At 44.4% G+C, this 21,814-nt stretch overlaps 1 protein-coding gene across 1 annotated transcript in view; it reads right to left on the reverse strand.

Annotated features, from left to right (window-relative positions):
• The window catches only part of Ccdc80 (coiled-coil domain containing 80), a 33,657-nt gene extending 13,946 nt beyond the window's left edge, over positions 1–19,711 (reverse strand). Inside the window, exons 1-3 of the mRNA NM_022543.2 lie at positions 19,335–19,711; positions 17,005–18,890; positions 9,570–9,726 (exon numbers count right to left, since the gene is read on the reverse strand). Coding sequence (NP_071988.2) covers positions 9,570–9,726; positions 17,005–18,879 — 2,032 coding nt within the window. The 5' untranslated portion in view covers positions 18,880–18,890; positions 19,335–19,711. The remainder of the gene's footprint in view (positions 1–9,569; positions 9,727–17,004; positions 18,891–19,334) is intronic.
• Positions 19,712–21,814: the final 2,103 nt, after the last annotated feature.

Below are 21,814 nucleotides of genomic sequence, written 5' to 3' on the forward strand. Positions count from 1 at the left end.
ACATCTGTAGCACTCCCCCAAAGGCTCAGGCGATATCACAGAAGAAGGAACAGAAAGAATATAAGAGCCAGAGGAAGGCAGAGGAGATGAATGCTGAGTTCTAGCCATGATGTGGCTGCTACACTTCTGAGACTCATGTCCACCATGCTTACCTATACAAGATGGTGCCTTCTAGTCACTGAATAAGAGGCGATTATAGGGCTCTGTATTACAGTCGACAGGGAAGGAAGAAACCATTTTCTTCAGTGCTGTAGACACTGATTAGGTACCCATGTTTCTATAAACAAACTCTCACCCTTGTTTCTGTTAGCAACGCTAATGAAACTAATTGGTACACACACACACACACACACACACACACACACACACACACACCCCATAGAAACAGAAGGAAGGCTAGTTGGGAAGAGTGAGGGGATCAGTGAGAATGGGAGAAGGCCAAAACAAGGAAAAAATGCTAAGATGATTAAATATATTGTGAACATGAAAGAAATGTTACAATAAAACCCATTATTATGCATATATAAAATGCCAATGAAACTATGAAAGGCAAAAATGTCCTTTGCAGTTAATATTCTAAGTCTTTAAAATCGGATTTTTATCTTCACCTAAGAATTGTAATTTTGAGGGGTTTGTTGTTACCTTATTTTGTTTATTTTTTTTTAAATAGTGTCTCACGTAGCCCAGGCTGGTTCTAAATTCACTCTATAGCTAAAGATGGCCTTGAACTCTTTTATAATAATGTATCTACTTTTTATTATTATCATTATTCTCTCTCTCTGTCTCTCTCTCTGTCTCTGTCTCTCTCTCTCTCTCTCTCTCTCTCTCTCTCTCTCTCTCTGTGTGTGTGGGTGTGTGTGTGTGTGTGTGTCCATGATGTGAGCAAGTGGATGCTTACTCATGCCATGGTGCACACTCAGAAGTCAGAGGACAAGTCTGTATCCTCTATTCTCTGTTTCCACCCTTACATGGGCCCAGGGGATTAAACTGAGGTCACCAGGCTTTGAGTGGTAAGTCCTTTTGCCATCTCACTGGCCTGACCTTGTACATGTGCAATGGTGGGTGCAAAGTTGGGTGAGAATGATGGATATAAAAGCCATCGCACTCACTCCAAACTGGCAGCCCCAAGTGTCAGCCACATTAGAGCTCAACGCCGCCTCCCCCCTTTGTCCATCCTTGTGCTCCTTTCTCCCCTAGGACTGGAGGAAGGGAGATAACTCTCCATTCACCTCCTTATATTCAACACTCAGAGAGTCGAGATCTCTTTCTCAGAAAACATGCTATATAATAGATTGTGAGAAGGAAAAAGAGAACTGACTTGATCAAGTCCATACTGCTAACTAGAAGCAAAATGGCAGCAGGACTCAGACAGCCCGACATTCTCCCCTGTATCCCTCTCGGTTCTACACACAAACACCTCCCAATCATTGGCCAAGAGGAGCCTGATTTAAGACCTAAGACAAACTTTGCTCTAACCCGCAAGAAGCTGATTTCACAGTCTGGTTTCACCTCTCAAGCAAAATGTTTTCAGAAGCGTTGGAGCCAAACATTAGAAATAAAACGTTTTACACTCTCGGGCTACTGAAAGGCTACATGTTTGACCTGAGGAGAAAAACTCTGCCAAAGGACAACAGTGAAGTCTCTGATCAAGGCTGAATCCAAGGAGGACAGAGGCAAGTGTACCACAGGGAAGAATCCACTCCTAGCCAAATTCTAAAGAAGGTGCATGTGAGGCCAGCTCCTGTCTGTGGCTGCCTGCCCTAGTCACAGTAGCTCTGCTATTCTGTGCAAATCAGAGCGAGGCTAATAATATCCTTCAGTCTGGGAGGCAACACAGAACGTACATATTCTTAAGTTTATCCGCATCTGTCTGAGCACACTAGTCAGTACTCATGGAGAACTCTAAGACATACAAGCAGACATTCTTTAAAGAGGTCCTATAAACTGTTAACTGTCTCCTAATACAGCTACCATAGCTCCATGTTCTGTTATGAGGTCAGGAATGGGATTATCAAAGAAAGGACTAGCCCGATGAGGGGAGCTCTTTTTCCACACTATTACAAATAACCTAGAAATGGGATGCTTGTCTGGTCCCTCATCCTTTAGGCATCCCAGTCCCAAAACCCACTGGCACAATTCTGGTTGCATTATAGTAAGTTTCTTTCTTGATGGACTATAGATAGGACTATAGAGAGCATAGATAGAACAGTGGCACTTAAACGTCAGCTTCAATTATAAGCCATTAATCAATTGTATGTCTGGCAGTCTGGTCAATATCCCCACTTGTGACTATTTCCTCTCTTGGCATCCATGATTTCTTTGCCTTCCCCTAAGTTCAAGCCATGAACTGAAGTTCTCTAAGGGTGCCATGTCTGTGCTAGAGAGTGTGTAGACGACTGACAGACGACTGACTGAGTGACTGACTAGAATGTTAGAACTGTGGAGAGATGGACTGTCGCAGGTTAAGAGATGAAATTTTCCTCGGACTATCTTTAGTTGTCTTAAGATCCACACGTTCCCAAACCATGCCTTTGACCTAACATCTCTCTGACTATTAGTAAAACTTTTGGAATGTGCTACTCAGCAGATCTCCACCAACCCTAAAGCTCCAACTGTTAAAAGATAACATCTGGGCTGAGATGACTCATGTGGTACAGCACTTGCCACGCCAGCGTGAGGAGCCCAATTTGGATCTCTAGTCTCAACATAAAAAGCTGTGCATGGGAGTGGACGAGCTGCCCCGTCTAGACAATCAGCAAGCTTCAGGCTCAGTGAGAGGCTCTATTTAAAATGGGGGGGGGGAGGTGGCCAGGCATGGAGATGCTTGCCTTTCATTCAAGCACTCTGGAGGCAAAGGCAGACAGACCTCTGTGAGTTTGAGGCTAGATTAGTCTACATGTAGAGTTCTAGACCAGCACTGGCTACATAGTGAGACCCTGTCTGAAAACAGAGAGAGAGAGAGAGAGAGAGAGAGAGAGAGAGAGAGAGAGAGAGAGAAGGAGAGAGAGAGAAGAAAAAGAGAAAGAGAAAATGGTGGATTATGACTAAAGAAGAAATCTGATATCAACCTCTTATCACTACACAGAATGGCACACATAGGAACATATATATACACACACACATATACACAAGCACAGACACACTGAGTCAGGCACACACACCTAGACACGCATATACACAAACACACACAGAGAGACACAGAAACACAGACTCAGACACCACACACACACACACACACACACACACACACACACAGACACCCACCCCATCCCACCCCATCCCACACACACACACACACACACACCCCACCTGAAAACTGTAGAAGAGATTGCCCTGATGTACCTCACCAACTTGATCTCCTATCAATGTATTTGATAAGTACATTGATTTATGAATTTTCTTCTTGTTTTATCACTATGAAAGCTCGTATAACCTCTTCCACATTAGAGCATGCCATTCGAGGTGACCTGAATCTTCACAGGCCATCACGATGAACTCCATTTTCCCCTTGAGTCAAGCACTGCATGTCGCATCTATAAATCCCTTCACCAATGCCAGGATCATTTCCCCATCTCCTGGTGCTATACCACTTCCACATGGTCGCTTGCTGTTTTCTTAAGAGTGGAATTCATTGCCAACTTTCATCACCATCACTAGAAATCTTCCTGTTACAATCTTTGGATCCAGATCAATCAAATTAGAATCACTCATAGTAAGGCCAAGTGAGTTGCATCTAAACAGATTTCCTAGTTAATTGCAATGCTCTCAAAGGGCAGAAAGCCAGAGAAGAAAACCTGAACTCTTATCATAGCATATAAGGCCATTAATGTTCTCAAGTCAGTGTATCTTAACTAATCTATCTATTAAGACTGCCTCCATATTCTATGTTCCAGCTCTCTCTTCTCAGTTGTTGAAACTATGGTCTCTCTCAACACATTGGTGGTACACATCTGGAATCACAGGAAGCTGAGGCAGGAGGGTGGCAAGTTCAAGGCCAATCTGGACTAGAGAGTGACTTCCAGCCCATCTTGGGACTCTCAATTTCTCTCTCTCTCTCTCTCTCTCTCTCTCTCTCTCTCTCTCTCTCTCTCTCTCTCTCTCTCTCTCCTCCTTCCTCCGTGTGTGTTTGTGTGTGTGTATGTGTGTGTGTGTGTGAGATATAACAAATAGAAAATAGATATTTGTACTTTCATAAAGAAGTGCAACTACATACAGCTGCCTGCAGAGGGCAGGGAGTGATGGGAAAGTGATAGGGAATGAATCAGGCATAGATTCATTGTAATACAATGTATCAACATCAAAAGTTAGTTAAAGATAAAATACCTCAGTTTCCAAAGTTTGCATGATATAAATTTGATTTCCCAAGGCTTCTCCATTAATAAACTCACTATGTCATTTATGGTGTTATTCCTGATTATGGGAGTTGGAAGAATCTCTTTTTCTATGTGTATATATACATACATACACATAAAAGTCTAAATGTAGCTTCTGCATATGAGAGAAAGTATTAATTGTCTTTATGAGTCTGTCTTCTTGTGCCTAGCTAGCATGATTTCTAGTGGCATCTGCTTTCCTACGGTTTCATTTTTTTTACTAGCTGTTGAAATTTCCTGGGTTTATAGCCCATAGTTTTGTATTTGTTCATCTTTTGATTGGGAATCGCTTACCTCTCCACCACATTGTCCAATGACTTGTTTTGCACATGTGACTTCTGCACTTTTGTCTCCCTGATTATCCAGGGTTGATGTTAACACTGATACCTTAGATGGTAAGGGCAGACAGTAGAGTAAAGATGAGGGAATGGGTGCTGGGCTTTCTAGCCCACTTAGATCCTTGCTCATCATCAACTGAGCAAACAGGAAACCCCGTGACACTGTGGACACCTGCTTACCCAGGCTTCCTGCCTTTCTAAAAGGAAGACACTGTGGTGGTGGGGTCTAGGAAGGTCAGTTGCCAGACGCTATAACCACAGATGAAAGCAACAGTTGGAGTCAGAGGATCAGTTTTTCCAGAGTGCCTCAAAGGAAAAGCAGACTGGAGGGTATTATTATGGGTACTGATGTTGTGAGCTTTGCCATATAACATAATTCTCTTCCAGAAAAATTGAAGATGCAAAATAACCTAGACTAGAATGTGTTCTGTTATTTGAATTTGTAAATGTTAATTTTAAAACTCATCTCTGTGCATACCTTATTTTTATAAACAACTTTGTCTCATATTGTATTCCACACCCGTCACTTTTTCTACCTCCTTTTTATTAATGTCCCTTAAACATTCATTCCCTCAGAACAAACTATCAGAGCTGGGGAGATAACCCAGTGGGTAAGAACACACACACCGGAGCAGGTATGGGCCTTAAAGTACCCTTTATGTTTTGGCCCTTAGTATGTGGAAACCAATAAAAATGTAAAAATATTTTTCAACTTTATGGATTTTCTAGGGAAATCAAATTCTTTTTTTTTTTTTTTTTTTAGTGATGAAAGAGGTGTTTATTTCTCATCTTCCCCAACTCAAAGCTGACAGATATGAAGGAGATAACTTCCTTCTAAGTGTGGGGACACAGAATTAAATCTGGATCATCAATTTGAAGTCCCAGGATTTTACTTGCCCCATCAAAATCCAATCATGGACAGGGAAATCAAATTCTTACTTGTTGTATTCTATCTCCTTCTCATTTTATCCTTTGATAAAGAACCAGTACCCAGAAACTTCTTCCTAACTGACCAATTCTATGATCTTTCAATTTAGTATATACATCAATATTCTTATGCTAGAGTGACATTTTAAATGTAAACAATTAAGAAAGACTTTATGTGTGAATCCATTTTAGTATCTCACACATAATATCCTTCTGTGTTGGCAAACCCATATGGACACTGGAATTTGCCCAAACCATATGACTAGACTAATGTCTGAAACCTTAAATTTAAATTCCTAGTGTTTGTGACCCATAGTAGATATTCTAACTACCATTAGCAAGATGGACCAGCTGATGAGGGCACCCACATTGTGTCTTGTGAGTGTCTGCTTTGAAGAGCCAGTAAAACTCTGGAAGAATACAGAGTATTTACTTCATATTTAAGGAGAAGTGAAGCTGCTGGACAGATCTCAGGCTGAAAATCAGACAAATCTGGGATTTGGTTCACGAAGACTATGGCTCATGCCAAGTTTTATTTTCCCATAACCGAATCCCAGTCTTGGCTGAAAGAGCTACAAGCCTTTCTCATGAGGGTAACCTGGGACACAGGGAGGGAAGGGCCTTCCAGGAATTAGGTGAAAGACATAAAAAGCTTCTCATCCCCCGTCAAACAAGGTCAGTGCTGTCCCTCTGTGAGTCAAAGATACAAACGGCAAGACCTGATTTTCAATATCAGAAAAAGAAAGAAGGAAAGAAAGAAAGAGAGAAAGAAAGAAAAAAGAAAACCCTCAGCCCCTACAGTTCATATTCAATCCAGATTTCTAAAAAACACCAGAATAATGCTAAAAATTTTCCAAGGCGGCACCAGATGCTTATAATATGACTATACCAAGACAGATGCAGCAGATATAATGACTTTCCCAAACTCCTCTGAATTAAGGAATGGGAATGCTTTGTGGAAGAGTTGGTAGGTAGCACATTTGACACTGAGAACACCTGGCTGAAGAGGACTTTTATTTCTTGCCACCACCGGTATGTGCTGGATTGAATGTCTATTTCCTCTCGAGACATCTGGAGTATCATGAAGCCGGCTGGCTCAAGCTACTATGTGAAACTCCAGGAAACAAATAGTTTGAATCCTTGTTAACCACTAAATATGCATTTATGTTTTTAGTCTCTTGGGCTTCTCATTTATCATCAAGAGTACTAATATGATCTTGCCATCTGACCAGAAAGAGTACTTGCAAATCAGCATTCTGTAATTAGCAGAAAGCAGTAACAATCGTTTTCCTGGTGACAATTGTGACAGCTCTTTGATTTCCAACTACTTGGATCAAACTACACTGATCACCAGATCCAACAGTGGTGATATGGATAGCTATAAAAATTGTGCCCATCAGATGCTCACAGCCAACCATTGGACTGAGCACGGGGTCCACAATGGAGTAGTTAGAGGAAAGACTGCAGGAGCGGAACGGGTTTGCAACCCCATAGGAAGAACAACAATATCAACCAACTAGACCCCACCCCAGAGCTCCCAGGGACTAACCCACCAAACAAAGAGAGTACACATGGAGGGAGCCATGGCTCCAGCCACATATGTAGCAGAGGATGGCCTTATCAGACATCACTGAGAGGAGAGGTCCTTGGTCCTGTGAAGGCTCAATGCCCCAGTGTGGGGGAATAACAGGGTAGTGAGGCAGAAGTTGGTGGGTCAGGGAGCACCCTCATAGAAGCAGGGGGATGAAGGATGGGATAGGAAGTTTCTGGAGGGGAAACTGGAAAGGGGATAACATTTGAAATGTGAATAAATAAAATATCCAAAAAAAAGTGCCCATTATCAGCAGGGGTGTGTTTACACAATCTTATTTCATCATCACCACAGCCTGTAAAGTGGGTTTGATTTCTTCTAAGACTTAAGAGTTGGGTTGGAGAGATGAGTCAGCCATCAAAGGCTTAGGTTCACAACCAAAAAGTATCCACAAGATCACATAACAAATAAATTATAAATCTGGATGTGGATCCACTGACCTCCTGAACTGTTTCGCCACCCCCCCTTGGTTTATCTGATTGGCGTTTTTATTGCTTGAGGCAAAATATCACTATGTAGTCCAGGCCTCTCAGACTCAGAAAGATATGTCTGCCTCTGCTTCCCAAGGACTGGGATTAAAGATGTGTGCCACCATATCAGGCGGCTGGAGTTGACTAAGGACATTATTCTCTCCCCCAGACAAGCACATAGCAGAGGGATAGAGTATAAAAAGAAGTTACTAATATGTAGTAATTAATGATGAGCCACAAGGAAGGATGCTATCTATGTACCCTTGCAGCCACCTCAGGGGATAGCGAGCTAAGGAAGAGAATGTATAACTGAAAATGTGTAGCCACGTTCCAGAGAGCTGCTGTGTAACACTTGCCTATGCTTACACCACTATATTTTACATTAAAAGATGTGTGAAGACGAGAGGTTGTATGTTAATAATTGTGGTTACAATTAAATGTGAATGGTTTAGAAAACTCATCCATAGGCAAATTGAGTTGACATAATTGGAGCAGATGGGTCATTTGTACCGAGATCCTGCATCAGAAAAATCTGAGCTATGCTAATATTAACATTAGCATTAATAATTAATAGGGGAAATATCTGTATATCTTTTCTGATATTTTCAGAAGAAATGTATTATATGGGAAATATAGAGGACAATGAAGATAAAGAAGACTAAATCCAGAGAACTTTAATTACAGCTAAACAACAAAAGCAGTAAACCATGTTTAAGGAAAGATTTAAAAGAAAAGAAAACTTTTGATGAGGAGAAGAGTTTCAGTGGGAGAGGGAGGGGTATGAGAGAGAGTAATTGGGGTAAAAATGACCAAAATAACACACACGTACACACACACACACACACACACACACACACACACACACACATACACACACATACACACACATACACAATGTACACACACACATACACAACACTCACACACACGCACACACACATATACAACATACACACACAGTACACACACATGCACAAATTGTCATATAGAAAATTTTATACATAAAAGAACTATAAAAAAAAACCCATCACCTCTGGTTCCAGACTTCTGAGTGTAAGACTGGACTAATCAATAAATCTTGCAACCCGCTCACAGGAACTGCTACATACCTCACCTCAGCTGTGTGAGGCTAAGCTGTGCCTCACGCACCTCATACACATCGTTATGAAAACTTGTGAAAACTCTAACATTCAGCCAAATTATTCTGCTCTCCAAAACAACTTGGGAGAAGTTCAATCTACGTTTTCAGTGGCTCTTTAGTTAGTTCAACAGTTTCCAGTTCTAGATAATTCTCTCTTCCGGCTTGCCAGCATCTAGATAATTCTCTCTTCCGGCTTGCCAGCATCCAGGGGTCTGGCAGGTCCCCATGCATGCTGAATCAGCAGTAGCGTAAAGTCTGTAGGCATGTCGGCTGGTACTGCTCACAACCAAGAGGACCCAGGAACCAAGAGAAAAGGGTCCATATACTCTGATTATCCCAATTATGTGATACATTTCTCATTTCCCTACGCCTTTCATATCTTTGTTTTAAAGTGCTAACATCTTAAACCAGAATGTTCCTGGTTTGGCTGAATAGGCAGGAAGGCAGGCAGACATTCAGACAGCCAGATGATTGATAGATGATAAGATAGATAGATAGATAGATAGATAGATAGATAGACAGACAGACAGACAGATAGCATGTCTGTCACCACAACCAGAGAACCCTCCAAGCATCCCATTGTTTCTTTTGACTTCCGCCAACGACCCCCTAATACCTCTCCCAAAACAACTGTCGCACCATAGAGAAGAGCCTAAATAAATAAATAAATAAATAAATAAATAAATAAATAAATAAAAAATACAAAACCAACAAAATGCTGAAGAGCACCTAGCTGGAAGTGGTCAATTTTCATGGAGCTGTTGTTGACAGGACCAAAGATAGTAACCACAGAGATCCTCCTGGTGGCCATCTTGCAGAAGCTCTCCAGATACTCATCCCGCTGCTGCACGTACATATTGTTCTCGGCCTTGGGAGTGGTGATCAGCTGCAGGCATGGGAGGACAAGCAAGTATTAGTTCATAGTGCTCCAGTCACGATGAGGCCAAATCCAGAGACAACCAAGAGTAGAGAGCGCTTAAACTGTGTCAACTGCTCTCTTAGGCAGTTGCATAATCAAGACCCAAACCACCATTTTGGCAGTCTTCTTTTTCTTTTTTTTTTTTTAAAGTAAAATAGAAACTAGCCCAAAGAGTTTAGATATCTCTATTCAGTTCTCTAATTGGCCCTCACTTCATGCGTACCATGGCTTTCCTATTTGTGGGCACACAGAAGTATTTATTCTTCAAGTCTATCACGGTCCATGAATATCTATGTAGATCTATCCTAACGAGTTAGACTCTGGATAGTTCCATCATTTTCTCACTTCCATAGTGTTGGCAGAGTTTCACAGCCAGGCCTGGCCACATTATGGGATAGAATTTTTATGACAGTGCTTATGACGGCTTATGGGGCCATATATTGCCATGTAGATGATATTCATTGTCACACTGGGCCCAAGGAGGGGATTTTGGTACTCTATTCTATCAGATGGCTCTAACTCACTTATTTTAGCCTTCTTTTAACCAGATCTGGGATTTTTTTTAAATCCATGTTTTATGACTCTTCTGGAGAAAAGACATGCAGATATTTTGATCCCGAGCCATCTGACAAGCTGTATTTCATTTTGGTTCAGTTAAATGAGTAGTCTTTGATTATTCTATTTATGAATATATGCACTGTGTGTTTATGCGTATGTATGCACACATGTGCATATACATGTATACGTGTATGAGTTTAGTTAATTATTCAGGTTCTCTTGCGTCCTCAAAGAGTGTCTACCCTAACACAAAAACTCCAATCCTCTGGCCATTTAGTTGCCTATTTTGGAGCCTTCTCCAATGTCACAAATTTTCCAAGCTGAAACCAAAACTCTCACCCACACTCTGAGAATGGGCAGGCGCATGCTGCTTGCTCTGGCAGTGGGAAGCCACGAAACGTTTTCTGATGGAGGTCAGGTCCTTCTTGATCCTTCTGAACTGGGAAAACTCACAGGGCAGGTGTCTGCAGTGAGGCCCGTCCAGACCCCCTGTGTTGGCTCACCCCTTGCCTCAGAGACAAGCCCACAGTTTGCTATTTTTTTTCTGTAATATTTTCTTGCATTAAGCCATGTTCAAATTTAAAGTCACTTTCCCACTTACCCATCAAAAACTTTCGAGCTCTTTCTAAAGTCTGTGTTCACAAGGTTAGCATTTTCGGGTAGGAGGAGTTACTGTGTCAAATATTTTACCAAAAACAGCCAGTAAATTGGGCTCTGGATTTATCTTGCTCTTTATTTTTCTCCATCAGACTTGTTTATTGATGCCTACTAGAGTTCCCTGATGAAATTTTTGTGCTTGACAAAATACTCCCTCTGGGAATTTAAAATGCTTCTGGAAGCCTATGAGTGGAACACTAGCAAAGGTTTTTGATTTTGCCTTTTAAAATGTTTTTTCTTAGCTTATCATTTTAAGCAGACAGGCTCCGGTTAATTTTGATTTTGTGTTTTATGCCTGTTCAGATGGTCATATTGGCTATGAAATATGTTTTAATCTTCATGAGAAAAAGTATAAATATTTCACGCACTATCTAAAATATATTCGTTGATTCAGACTTAGTCTTAAAAAAACCAGGGTGGTTCTAAAAAAATATGCTGATCATATTTTTGGTTGTTGGTTTGTTTTTTAGTTAGCTACATGTTTGATAGGGAAGGATGAGTTTTGAAATTTTATTTTAACTTGACATATTTTAGATTTTTCTTTTCTGGCCTGTCTTTTGCTTATAATAGACCACATGGAATGAACAAAACGTTGCTTAAGCGACAATGTAAAGCAGTGAAGACAAATATTAAAAAGGTCAACTGCTTGTGATTTTGGACTCCCTGCCCATATTTAGAATATATCCTAGAGAGTTCGAAAGCACAGCTTCCCAGACACTGGACGAGTGATAATTACTGTCCTCTCTTATCCATACACAGGCGTCATTTCATCGTCTCATGCTTCATCATGGAGCCCTGTGGTCCACGACCATATTTTAGGAGTCCTCAAAGTCTCCTCCAGTCTTCTCCTCCTGGACATGTATAATTAAGAATTGGAGACAATGTGTAATCTCAGAGATGACCTTTCTCCCCTGCACGGCAGCGTCTTCCACCAATGTGTACAGCAGTACCAGGCGATGGGAGACCAGTAACAATCTCAGAGAAATAAAGTCCTCCCAGGCTTCTCTTAATCTGGAGCTTTTGCCCAGGGACGTTTTAACTCACCAGGGAGGTGATGCTCATGTCGCACGATTGGCCTCCTGGCTTCTGGCCATGCAGGCTCTCCCCCCACGGTTATAGACTCTCTTGACCCTTGATATCAGACCGATCTCAATCATGAAACAAAAGCAACTTTAGGCAGAGTGGTGCAGAAGAAAAACTGATGCCCACGGTCAAAGTGGGAGGCCTGGCATTTTGTCTTAGTCCAACCCCTGTATATCGTGTGGCCTCTCACCTTTGTCATCCTTGCCACAGAATGACCTCTACACCAACTCCATGGCCAGGAGTTGAGTGATGCACACGGATACTTGTACAGGCATCCAAGCACGTGTGTTGCCTTTGACGAGTTCATGCTGTCTCCTCCTGTGTGTGTTTGCCCATGTCCTCCAGCCTCCTACACTCTTCCCTACTACCATGGCTCAAATACTCACTGCTTTTAACTTCAGTTCTAGTAGTCTGTATAGTTCCCATGGGATTTTTTGTATCTCTTTTATAACTCTTTTTAGGTAGACATTGTGTTTCTTAATACATCGAGGTCTCAGACTCTGCCCCTATCCTATGATCCACACCAGCTGGCTTGCATTCCTCAAGCTGCAGAGATCAACCCATCCATATCAGAGGCAGGGGAAACTCAGAAACATGAGGATCCCTGTCTATGACTATCTAGGCAGAGCCCATAAGCCAGATGGGAAAACCTTCTCCTTACACTTAATCTGCTGGTGGATGGATGGGGTTTGCACAGGGAGAGAGGAGCAGCTGATCACCTGACATGTCCGAGCCTTTCCCTGTGCGTTGACCTCTCTGTCGCATCCATTTTCTAGCTTGGCTGCATTTCCAACAGTGCTAAAAATGAAAACTGTTCCCAGTTTCCTCTTCCTAGAAAGAGCTCTCCAGCACTCCCCAGGGGATGGGCCAGTCATTTGGCCTCTGGCTAGCTGGGTGGCAGTAACTCAGGGCATGGGTCATGAATTGAAGTGTGCAAGATCTTACTTGTGTTTCAATGGTGTGCTGGATCAGTGGGTCTCAGAGGAGGATGAAGCCTGGTTCATAAGTTTAGGGGGCAAACAGGAACCAGAAGATACTGAGAAAGCTTTTGGAATACATTAAGTTTCTGCTTAGTCTAAGTAACATGTTAGCCTCAAATCACGAGACTTTTAAGAGGATTCCATAAACTAACTTTCTGCCTTGTAAAACAGAAACCTAGACTCCTTTGCTAAAACCAAACCAAGTAAGCAGATTGCCACCTCCATACCCAAGTCTCTGAAGCAGCGTTGAAAATATTAACCCACTTGAATTATGGGGGACTCTATTGCCTAAAGGAAGCTAAGATGGGAGCCTGAATCCATGTAGTTCAGCATATCGAAGCTCCCCGTGAGCTGGCAAGTAGGGGATCCCAGAGCCACTCAATATTGTCTGTTAGCTATCCTCCACAAAGACCAATATTTTAGCGATAAACAGCTGTTCATCCTCTCTGTAGGCAACCCCAAATGAACAGTAAGCCGTCTGAAGGAATAGGAAAATGAACTCAACTATTTTACCAACTGCCTGGGAAGTCAGAGTCTGGAAAACTTGTGTAGTAAGGACAATAACTCCACACTTGCACTTCTTACAAAATGTGACTGTCTCCTCACTAGTTTCAGAAACTCAAAGTACAAAATGAAGTTTTACAAATGCATATTATTTATTGACTGCATGCGGGGAATGTGGGCGTGTGATGCACGTGGAGGTAAGAAGACACATGCTCACTCCCAATACTGGGATACCAAGACTGGACTACCCCATCAATATGGAGGTAAGGGTACTCATACTCATTTCCAATACTGTCAGAAGAAACCGGCATCTTGGGAATTGGTTCTTTCCACCATGTGGAGCTTGGAAGTTGAACTCGGGTTGTCTGGCTTGGTAGCAGGCCCCTTGACCTGCCAAGCCACCTCACTAATCCCAGAATAAAGTTTCAGACGTTCATATTTGTTAACGAGTAGTTTTACTCCCCAGTTTTCACTTCCTTAGTGGCATATACCTAGTGAGGCTCATGCTCAGTGGGAGGGAGGTTGGAGTGTGGATTGAGTTCGAAGTTGAGCAGATACAAAGTCTTTGTTACATAAAAGTTACAGGCCTTGGGTGAGCATCTCACTAATCTAAATTCCCACTCTCTCATCTGGGAAAGAAGGTTAATAAATCATTCCATGTAGGAACTGTGCGGACTAAGCCATGCAGTCTCTACAGAGGTCCTGACTGAAAAATCTACTCTTTTTAACAGACTAAGATGCAGATGACTTAAGGGATTGAGCTCTGGTCTAAGAACAGGACCCCTGGATCTCTCTGCAATACACTCGGAGGCCTTGGAGGAGTCATTTGCTTAATCAGGACTTACACAGTCGCTGCTAGGGTTTCCCTAAGTAATTGGTTAAATAGCAGCTATGGGATGTTTTTGCACCTAAAGAATGGTTTGGATGAATATAAAACACCAAGGGTTTTACAATAAATTTGAGTCAGGGATCCAGTCACCAAAAAGCTGGAGAAATGAGGAAGAAAATGCACACCATTTCTTGGAATGCAACCACACTCATAAATTGAGCAATTGAACACACCGGGTTAAGCTGAGGCTAGAAGTGAAGGTTCTCCCGCCTTTCTTTCACAGCTCTGAGACTGTTAAACCTAATGAATGCTAATTTTCGCACTACACTTCCTGAATAACGTCAACAGAGTTGGAATGGAAAAAGTGAGTTGGAAGGGATTAATGCACCAGGAATTAATGCCTTTCACCCAGAACCATTGATTTGATATCAGGGTAGTTTCATCTTGCCTCTTCTACTCCATTTTTTCCCCCTCCTACATCATTAGCACTTCAGAAAACACACTAGTGATATGATCAGCTGGTCACACACAGGCCTGACAGATGGAGCCTTATCCTGCTGGGATTTTCTTTCTAATAACAAACCTGATTCTCTGGCTAGCTCCAGAGAGCCAGCATAGGCAGAGGCGATCCCAGCTGGTTTCTGTTTTGCCTCCTATGACATCAGCAGAAGCTGTCCTTTGAGTTTTATTTGATAACAATTTATGACCAGGGATACTGTTAAAAGCAGAGGAGCCCCAGCTGGGCATTCCGATCTCTAACAGAGAGAGCAGCGAACAGGCAAAAGAAGAAGAAGGCACGGCTAACATCAACGGTGGAGTATGAAAACCTCTTTCTTTTGACTCTCATTGGGGCAATGAGAGTATTTGTCAGGCGGTCCCACAATTGCAATCCTGACATTTTACCCTCGGTTACTTCTTTCTGTTTGAAATCCAGCAGAGGAACACTCTGCCTGCATTGTTAGCTAATTGGACAGAATTGGGTGTGAGGGTGTTTTAGTGGGCTGGGCAAAGTCCCAGGTACTCAAGAGAGCAAATCAGCCCAAGTGTTAATGCTTTCCCACGCCCCCAAGAGAGCAGCTTGGCTCCGTGGATCCCAGACAAACATTCAGGAACCTGCTAGAGTTCTACTTTGAAATCAGTGATTCTTATGGCACGGACCAGAACATTTCCATTTTGGTTTATGGATTCTGGGCATAGACAAGTGGCTGTAAAATGACTAACAGCTAGCCTATCAGATGATAACCTAAATTTGTACAAGCACTGGCTTAAAATGCCATCAACCTACAGAAAGTACCAAAGGGAGTCTCTTCCATTTCCCGTCCCTCCCTACCTCCCTCCCTCCTCTCTCTCTCTCTCTCTCTCTCTCTCTCTCTCTCTCACACACACACACACACACACAGAGAGAGAGAGAGAGAGAGAGAGAGAGAGAGAGAGAGAGAGAGAGCTTTGTTCTAATCTCTAACATCACTACTGACGGAAACTAAAAGAAAATTCAGACATGTTCAACCCAGAACAAATTCCACAAAGGCATCTGCCCTGGTTAACATGTCAAATATGCATTTAAAACTTTCGAAGCCACTGCAGATACATAGTCATCAGAGTCTCTCTACTCGATCATTAATCCAAGTTTAGGCCACATTGGACAAACCAAAAGACTCTTGAGAAACACCCTAGAGAACAGTGCCTATCTGGCTTGCGAGATGAATGCAGGCCAAGAGTCAGCTCCTGGGTTCAGAAGAATGGGTGTGGTCCCATTGGCCTGACATGGCTCCTTCAACCAATATCTAAGAAAAGCCTCACCCAGCATGAACTTGCTGATCTTTGTTATGTATTATGAGTACCATATTAAACTTTTTCTTGGCAGTCTGGGCTCATACCATGATGTTAAGAAGCCAAGGTTAGGGTAGAAATCTTGGAGTTCTGGTTACATGCAGGAGTCATAAATAGGAGAAGCCATGGTTCTTTCTTTGATGAGGCAAGACCTTCCATTTAGGATTGGCTTATTCCTGCCTAAGACCTTCTTTCAGTTTATCTAGATCCTATTACAATTTCACAGACAGTGGCAAGTAATGCCCAAAGAGAAGGTTCCTGAGATGAATGGACACACCCAGCATTAGTGGTACTCATTACACCAGGCAAAACAGAACTGAGGATTGAGTATCTCCTTTCCCCAACCTGGGCCCACATGCTCATTTCCAATACTGTCAGAAGAAACTGACATCTGACTCCAAATTCACCCAAACCTCTGGGGGACTAGAAACCAGAGCAAATAACTCAATTCAATGTCACCCTGAGATTCTGTCTGCTCTTTCTAATAATTGGGACAGCAACAGAGGAGGCAGCCTTCCTACCGAAAAGATATCAGCCCGTGTGCTTTAAAAGCGTCTCTGAGTTTCACCACCACCAACTCACTATGTACACCAGACTGACCTTGAACTCACAGAAATACATCTACCTCTGCCTCGAAAGACCTAGTGTCAAAAGCATGAGCCACCATGTCCTGCCCCCAACCTTCCTGAACATGAAGCAGACTCAGCCCCAGTCTTTCGTCCACGAAGTGATTTCACATACACAATGAACACGCCAATGCCCCCACCTCAGCACACAGAGGAAAATGCCAAACAAGTTACTTACGAGGAGTCTTCGTTTGCCTTCGAAAGACCCCAACAGGTCGGCCACTGACTTCCTGGGACTCGGAGCGAGATGTTTTGCTGTGGGCTTCTGATAGTCGTCCTGCTCTGTCTTACCTGCCTTTTTCTTCTTAGTCTTCTCTTTCTCCTGCTTGCTCTTTTTCTCAGCTTTCTTCATTTGCTTTTCGCTCCTGAGTAACTTGTCTGGTTTTGCACTCTTCCCCTTTTTTTTCTTCTCCTTCTCGGGTTTCTCGGGCTTTTCATGCTTTTTTGACTCCTTGGCATTCTGGGAGGGAATGTTATCCACCTGCAGCTCCTCCTCCCCCTGAGAGGTGGTGGGCCGGCTGAGGTCATACTTAGCTTCATACTCATTGCTGAGAATTTTCTCCTTCTTTTTGGGCAGCTTCCCCTTTATGGGCTTGTGAGGACCTGGCACCACATTTGGGTCCTGATGGCCATGTTCTCGTTTGTCTGTCCGGTTGTCCCGGAAACGGCTTGTGCCCACAGCTCTTGTGCTGCCCTCCCAGAGGGTGGTAGGCGGGGTGGCTGTGAAGCTTCCATAGTTGGTGGCTTTGTTAGGCCTCCTGGTGGCCTGTGGCTTTTCTCTCTGTTGCTCCTTCCGAGGTAGAGGGTAGAGCTGCTCTGAGACTGAGGGGCCCCTGACGGTGGTCATCTCAGCTGTTGCCGGAGGCCTATGGGAGACTGAGAAGGGATGTAGCCGAGATGTCCAGGGCCTCTGAGTAGCTGGATAGGCAGTGGTAGTTGTAGGTCTTGCAGCTACTGTCACCACCCGGGATGTGGCCCGAGTGGCTGTTGTGACTGGAGCAGGAGGAAGCGTGGTGGCCCTTGGAGTCGGGGGAGGTTGAGGAGTGGCTGCCTTGGTGGTGGTCTGCTTTCTTGGAGGCTCTCTAGTGGGGTGGATTTGTGTTCTCCTTGGGTCCTCTTTCCTCTTGTCACTGCCCAGGCCTGTGCTTCCTCCTCCACCACCGCCATTGTTCCCTTCCTGGACCACATGGCCCTCTATGCCCGAGGCCTTACACTTTTGGACAAAACCCTTCTGCCTGATTTTCTCAATCCTGCGGATGGGGCCTTGATCAATAACCTCATACATGGCTTCCAGTCTGACTGGGTAGGGGTAGCGCTCCTCCACCTGGAGGGTCTTTTTCAACAGCACCATGCTAAACTTGCCCTTCTCCAGTTTCAGGAAGCTCATCAGCTTGGGGATGAGATTTGGGTCCAGAGGCTGCTCCAGGATCTGCCCCTCACTGGTGATCCTCCGTACCTTCCCCCCTTCCTCCCCTGCCTGGTGGAACAGCACAATCTGTTGAATGTGCCTTTCTGCCAGCTCACAGTACACATCATCCTTCAGGAGGCTCATCATGAGGCGGTAGTAACCCTCTGAGGCATGAGGGGCTGAGATGACCCACACCCTGTTCTTTCCTGCAAAGCTGGCCAGGATATTGGGAGAACTGGATCCAGAGGGGAATCGCAACATTCTTGTCCGAGCAGAGGACCCCTCATCTCGGACCATCTCACTCGCGGAGCCCCTAGCTATGGGTTTCAACTCAGGTCTGACTGGGGCTCCATTGATACCTGAGGGGGGCGGTCTCACAGTCGGGTGAGCTAATCTCAACACTGGTACACTCTTCCTCCTTTGGAAAGACTGAGGATTTGGTTCTTCCTGAGTGGATTTCTCAACTCCACCAGACCTCCCAGTGTGCCTCAGATATCGAGCTGACCTACTGCTGATTGGAGAAGCCAAAGGTACTTTCCTTCCTGGGCGGCCATCGCTATCCAAGGCAGAAGACTGAGATGCTGATCCACACACCAGCCACATGGCCAAGAGCATGGTGAAGTGGGGTCCCATTTTCCACGTCATTGTGTTATCCACTTGGGGAAGTAGAGGGAGCATAATACAAAAATAAAAATAAAATAAAATGAGAAGGGAGAAAAAGAAAAGAAAAAATCATTAATTGCAAACAGAGTTGGGCATTCTCTCTCTCTCTCTCTCTCTCTCTCTCTCTCTCTCTCTCTTTCCTGGCTAAGGAGAAGGACAGGGGGTAAAGAAGAAAAAGGAGGGAACGCGGAGGAGAGAAAAGGGAATGAGAGCTTCTCTCACGCTGCTGTGATTGTCAGTGCTTAGCAGAGGCAGTCGTTAAGCAGGAAATCCCCCTTTGCTTCCCAGGCAGCCGGCTTGAGGCATGCCTGCTCTGCCTAGGCTGTGCTCCGGATGCACCAGAGACCGTGTAAACGGAGCATTCACATTATGAGCACATTCACACTTCGTGCAAGCAACAAGAGACAAACACCAGAGAGCAAAGTTTGCACACTTACACAGTGGTTCATGGAGATGGCGTGCAGAGGCTTTTAAAAGAAACTTGAAGGTTGGTCCCGAGGACAGTTTCCTAGGTGAGATCGTTTCTCCTTCCTGCCCTCAGTCTCCTTGTGGAGGGTGAGCAATACAAAAGGGTATGCTGGGTTCCTGTCTGCAAAGCGGCCCCAGGGAGGCCAGTCTGGGCTGATTCCTCTTTCTGGCTGTCTTTTACCTTCTGGTCCAGTGGGATGGGGTGACTGTTGCTGTCCCTGGGACTGTTTGTATCTCCATTTGTCTGCAGTTCCTCCTGGATCTGTGTGTGCCGGTCCTTGGCTGCCACAAGGTTTTTCCTAAAAGTGAAGTCCTGGTGAGTTCTGAAGCTCGCTCTTCCCTTCTCTGGAGTTCCCAGAACTTCTTATCACCCTTCCCCTCCCGCAGCCTGGCTGAGCCCCTTTGTTTCCGAGCTTAAAAACACTGGGATTAATATGTTTTCCAGGCTGAGGGAAAACAGAGGAGTGTGAACGTGAAAAGGGGACAATTTCCCCCTTTCCTTCCGTCTCTCCTCCTTTTATTTCTCCCCACCTTCTTTTCTCCTTCCCCCCCCCCCCTTCTCCTTCTATTTCTTCCTCATCTGGATTCCATCCCAGACATGTCAGGGCTACTTCAGGTTTGCTCCAAACCAAACTCAAACAACAGCAGCCACTGGAAATGGAGAAAAATTCACTAAGAATTTAACAGATCAGCAAAACACGCCTCCTTCCCCCCCTCTTCAGTGCACGGAGAGTCCGTGAACCTGGCGAGGAAGGAGAGGGTTGTACTTAGGCTGGGAAAAGTTTTGAAACTCTACACATCACCGTAAATCACTTCAGAATAGGATGACCGACGAGGACTTAACCCCTTCCGTACCGAGCCATGGGGCGGGGCCTTCTTTCCCTGTGGACTCTCACGCTCTCAAGTTTGAACGGGGGAAATGTGAGGACATTGCTCCACCTGACTGGGTCTCCTAGCAACAGCCACTCATTTGGGCCACAGAAATTGGTGTTGCACACGGAGGCAGTACGCATCTATTCATAGTTCCACCTGTGTATTCTTATCTCTTTCTGCCTGTTTCACGCTTTGAGTTTTGGGGTTGGAAAAGCCCATGGAAAACATGACTAAGTTGTCTCTATATTATGCTAATTGGGGCTCGAGTTACTGTGTTCTTGGGATGTATTTCTCCTTGGGATGGGTGGAAGCTGGTAAAAGGTTAGCAATGCAGGCAAAGGCTGCTGTCTCCTGAGACTGAAGTTGGACATTACATCAGAGAATGGGCATTCTGGTTCACAGCTTCTCTCTCTCTCTCTCTCTCTCTCTCTCTCTCTCTCTGTGTGTGTGTGTGTGTGTGTGTGTGTGTGTGTGTGTTATATTATTCAGCTCCCCAGATACTTTAGGAATCTAAAATCCTTAGTCAGGCCCTAGAAGTGGCTTGTATGCCTGGGTGGGGAGATGGCTCAGCTGGTAAAGTGTTTGCTTCTTGAGCATGAGAACCTGAATCCCCAGCACTTACATAAAAACTGGGCACCGAGGCTGTAACCCCACCACTGGGGAAAAGAAGCAGAGGCAGGTGGATCCCTGGAACTCACTGCCCAGCCTGTCTAGCTGAATCAACAAGCTTCAGGTTCAGTGAAAGCCCCTGCCTCAAAAAAGTAAGGTGGAGGGGCTAGTTAGACTCACTGGTTAAGAGCATTAGTGGTCTTTTGAAGAGGACCTGGATTTGATTTCTAACACCACATGGTGGCCCACAGTCATCCAAAGCTACAGTTCCTGGCAATGTGGATCTTTCTGACTTCTGTAGTCACCAGGCATTGTGCGCGCGCGCACACACACACACACACACACACACACACACACACACACACAAAGGAAAAGCTTTCATACACATTAAACAAATAAGGTAGAGAGTGACTGAGGAGGTGTCAGCATCTGAGCTCCACTCCCTGCTATGCGTGCACACAGGTGAATATGCACAGACACACATAAGACACACACCCACACAAACACACTCACACAAAGAAAAAGTTGTATCAGGCTCTATGGGAGAGACTGTGGCAGCTTTCCCACCCACCTTCTGGGTCTGCCATGAGAACTCAGCTTCAGGGGAGAAGAGAAGACATCTCAGGTCCCATGGGCATTCCTCCCACCCTCTCCCAATTACTGTTAACTGTCCACAACAGTGGCAACCAGGATCCAACGAAGACCCGTGAACTAAGCCAGACAAATGGCTTCTCTCAATGGGTGAAAACCTCACCCCCAGTTCCATCCACCCCTCAATCGGCTCCATCTTTCCCAGTTCCATGCGCCTTCCCTGCACATAAAGCTCTGAGCAGAGAGGTAAGGAAATTCCTGTGGGTGGTGTTGGATGTAGCACTCTTATCTCATTGTTCAGAGTGCACAGGATACCACCAGGCAGGAAGGATGTACATACCTGGGAGGTAATAGGATGACTTCCCTCCCCAATTAA

Source organism: Rattus norvegicus, chromosome 11 (genome assembly GCF_036323735.1).
Source record: "Rattus norvegicus strain BN/NHsdMcwi chromosome 11, GRCr8, whole genome shotgun sequence".
NCBI lineage: Eukaryota > Metazoa > Chordata > Mammalia > Rodentia > Muridae > Rattus > Rattus norvegicus.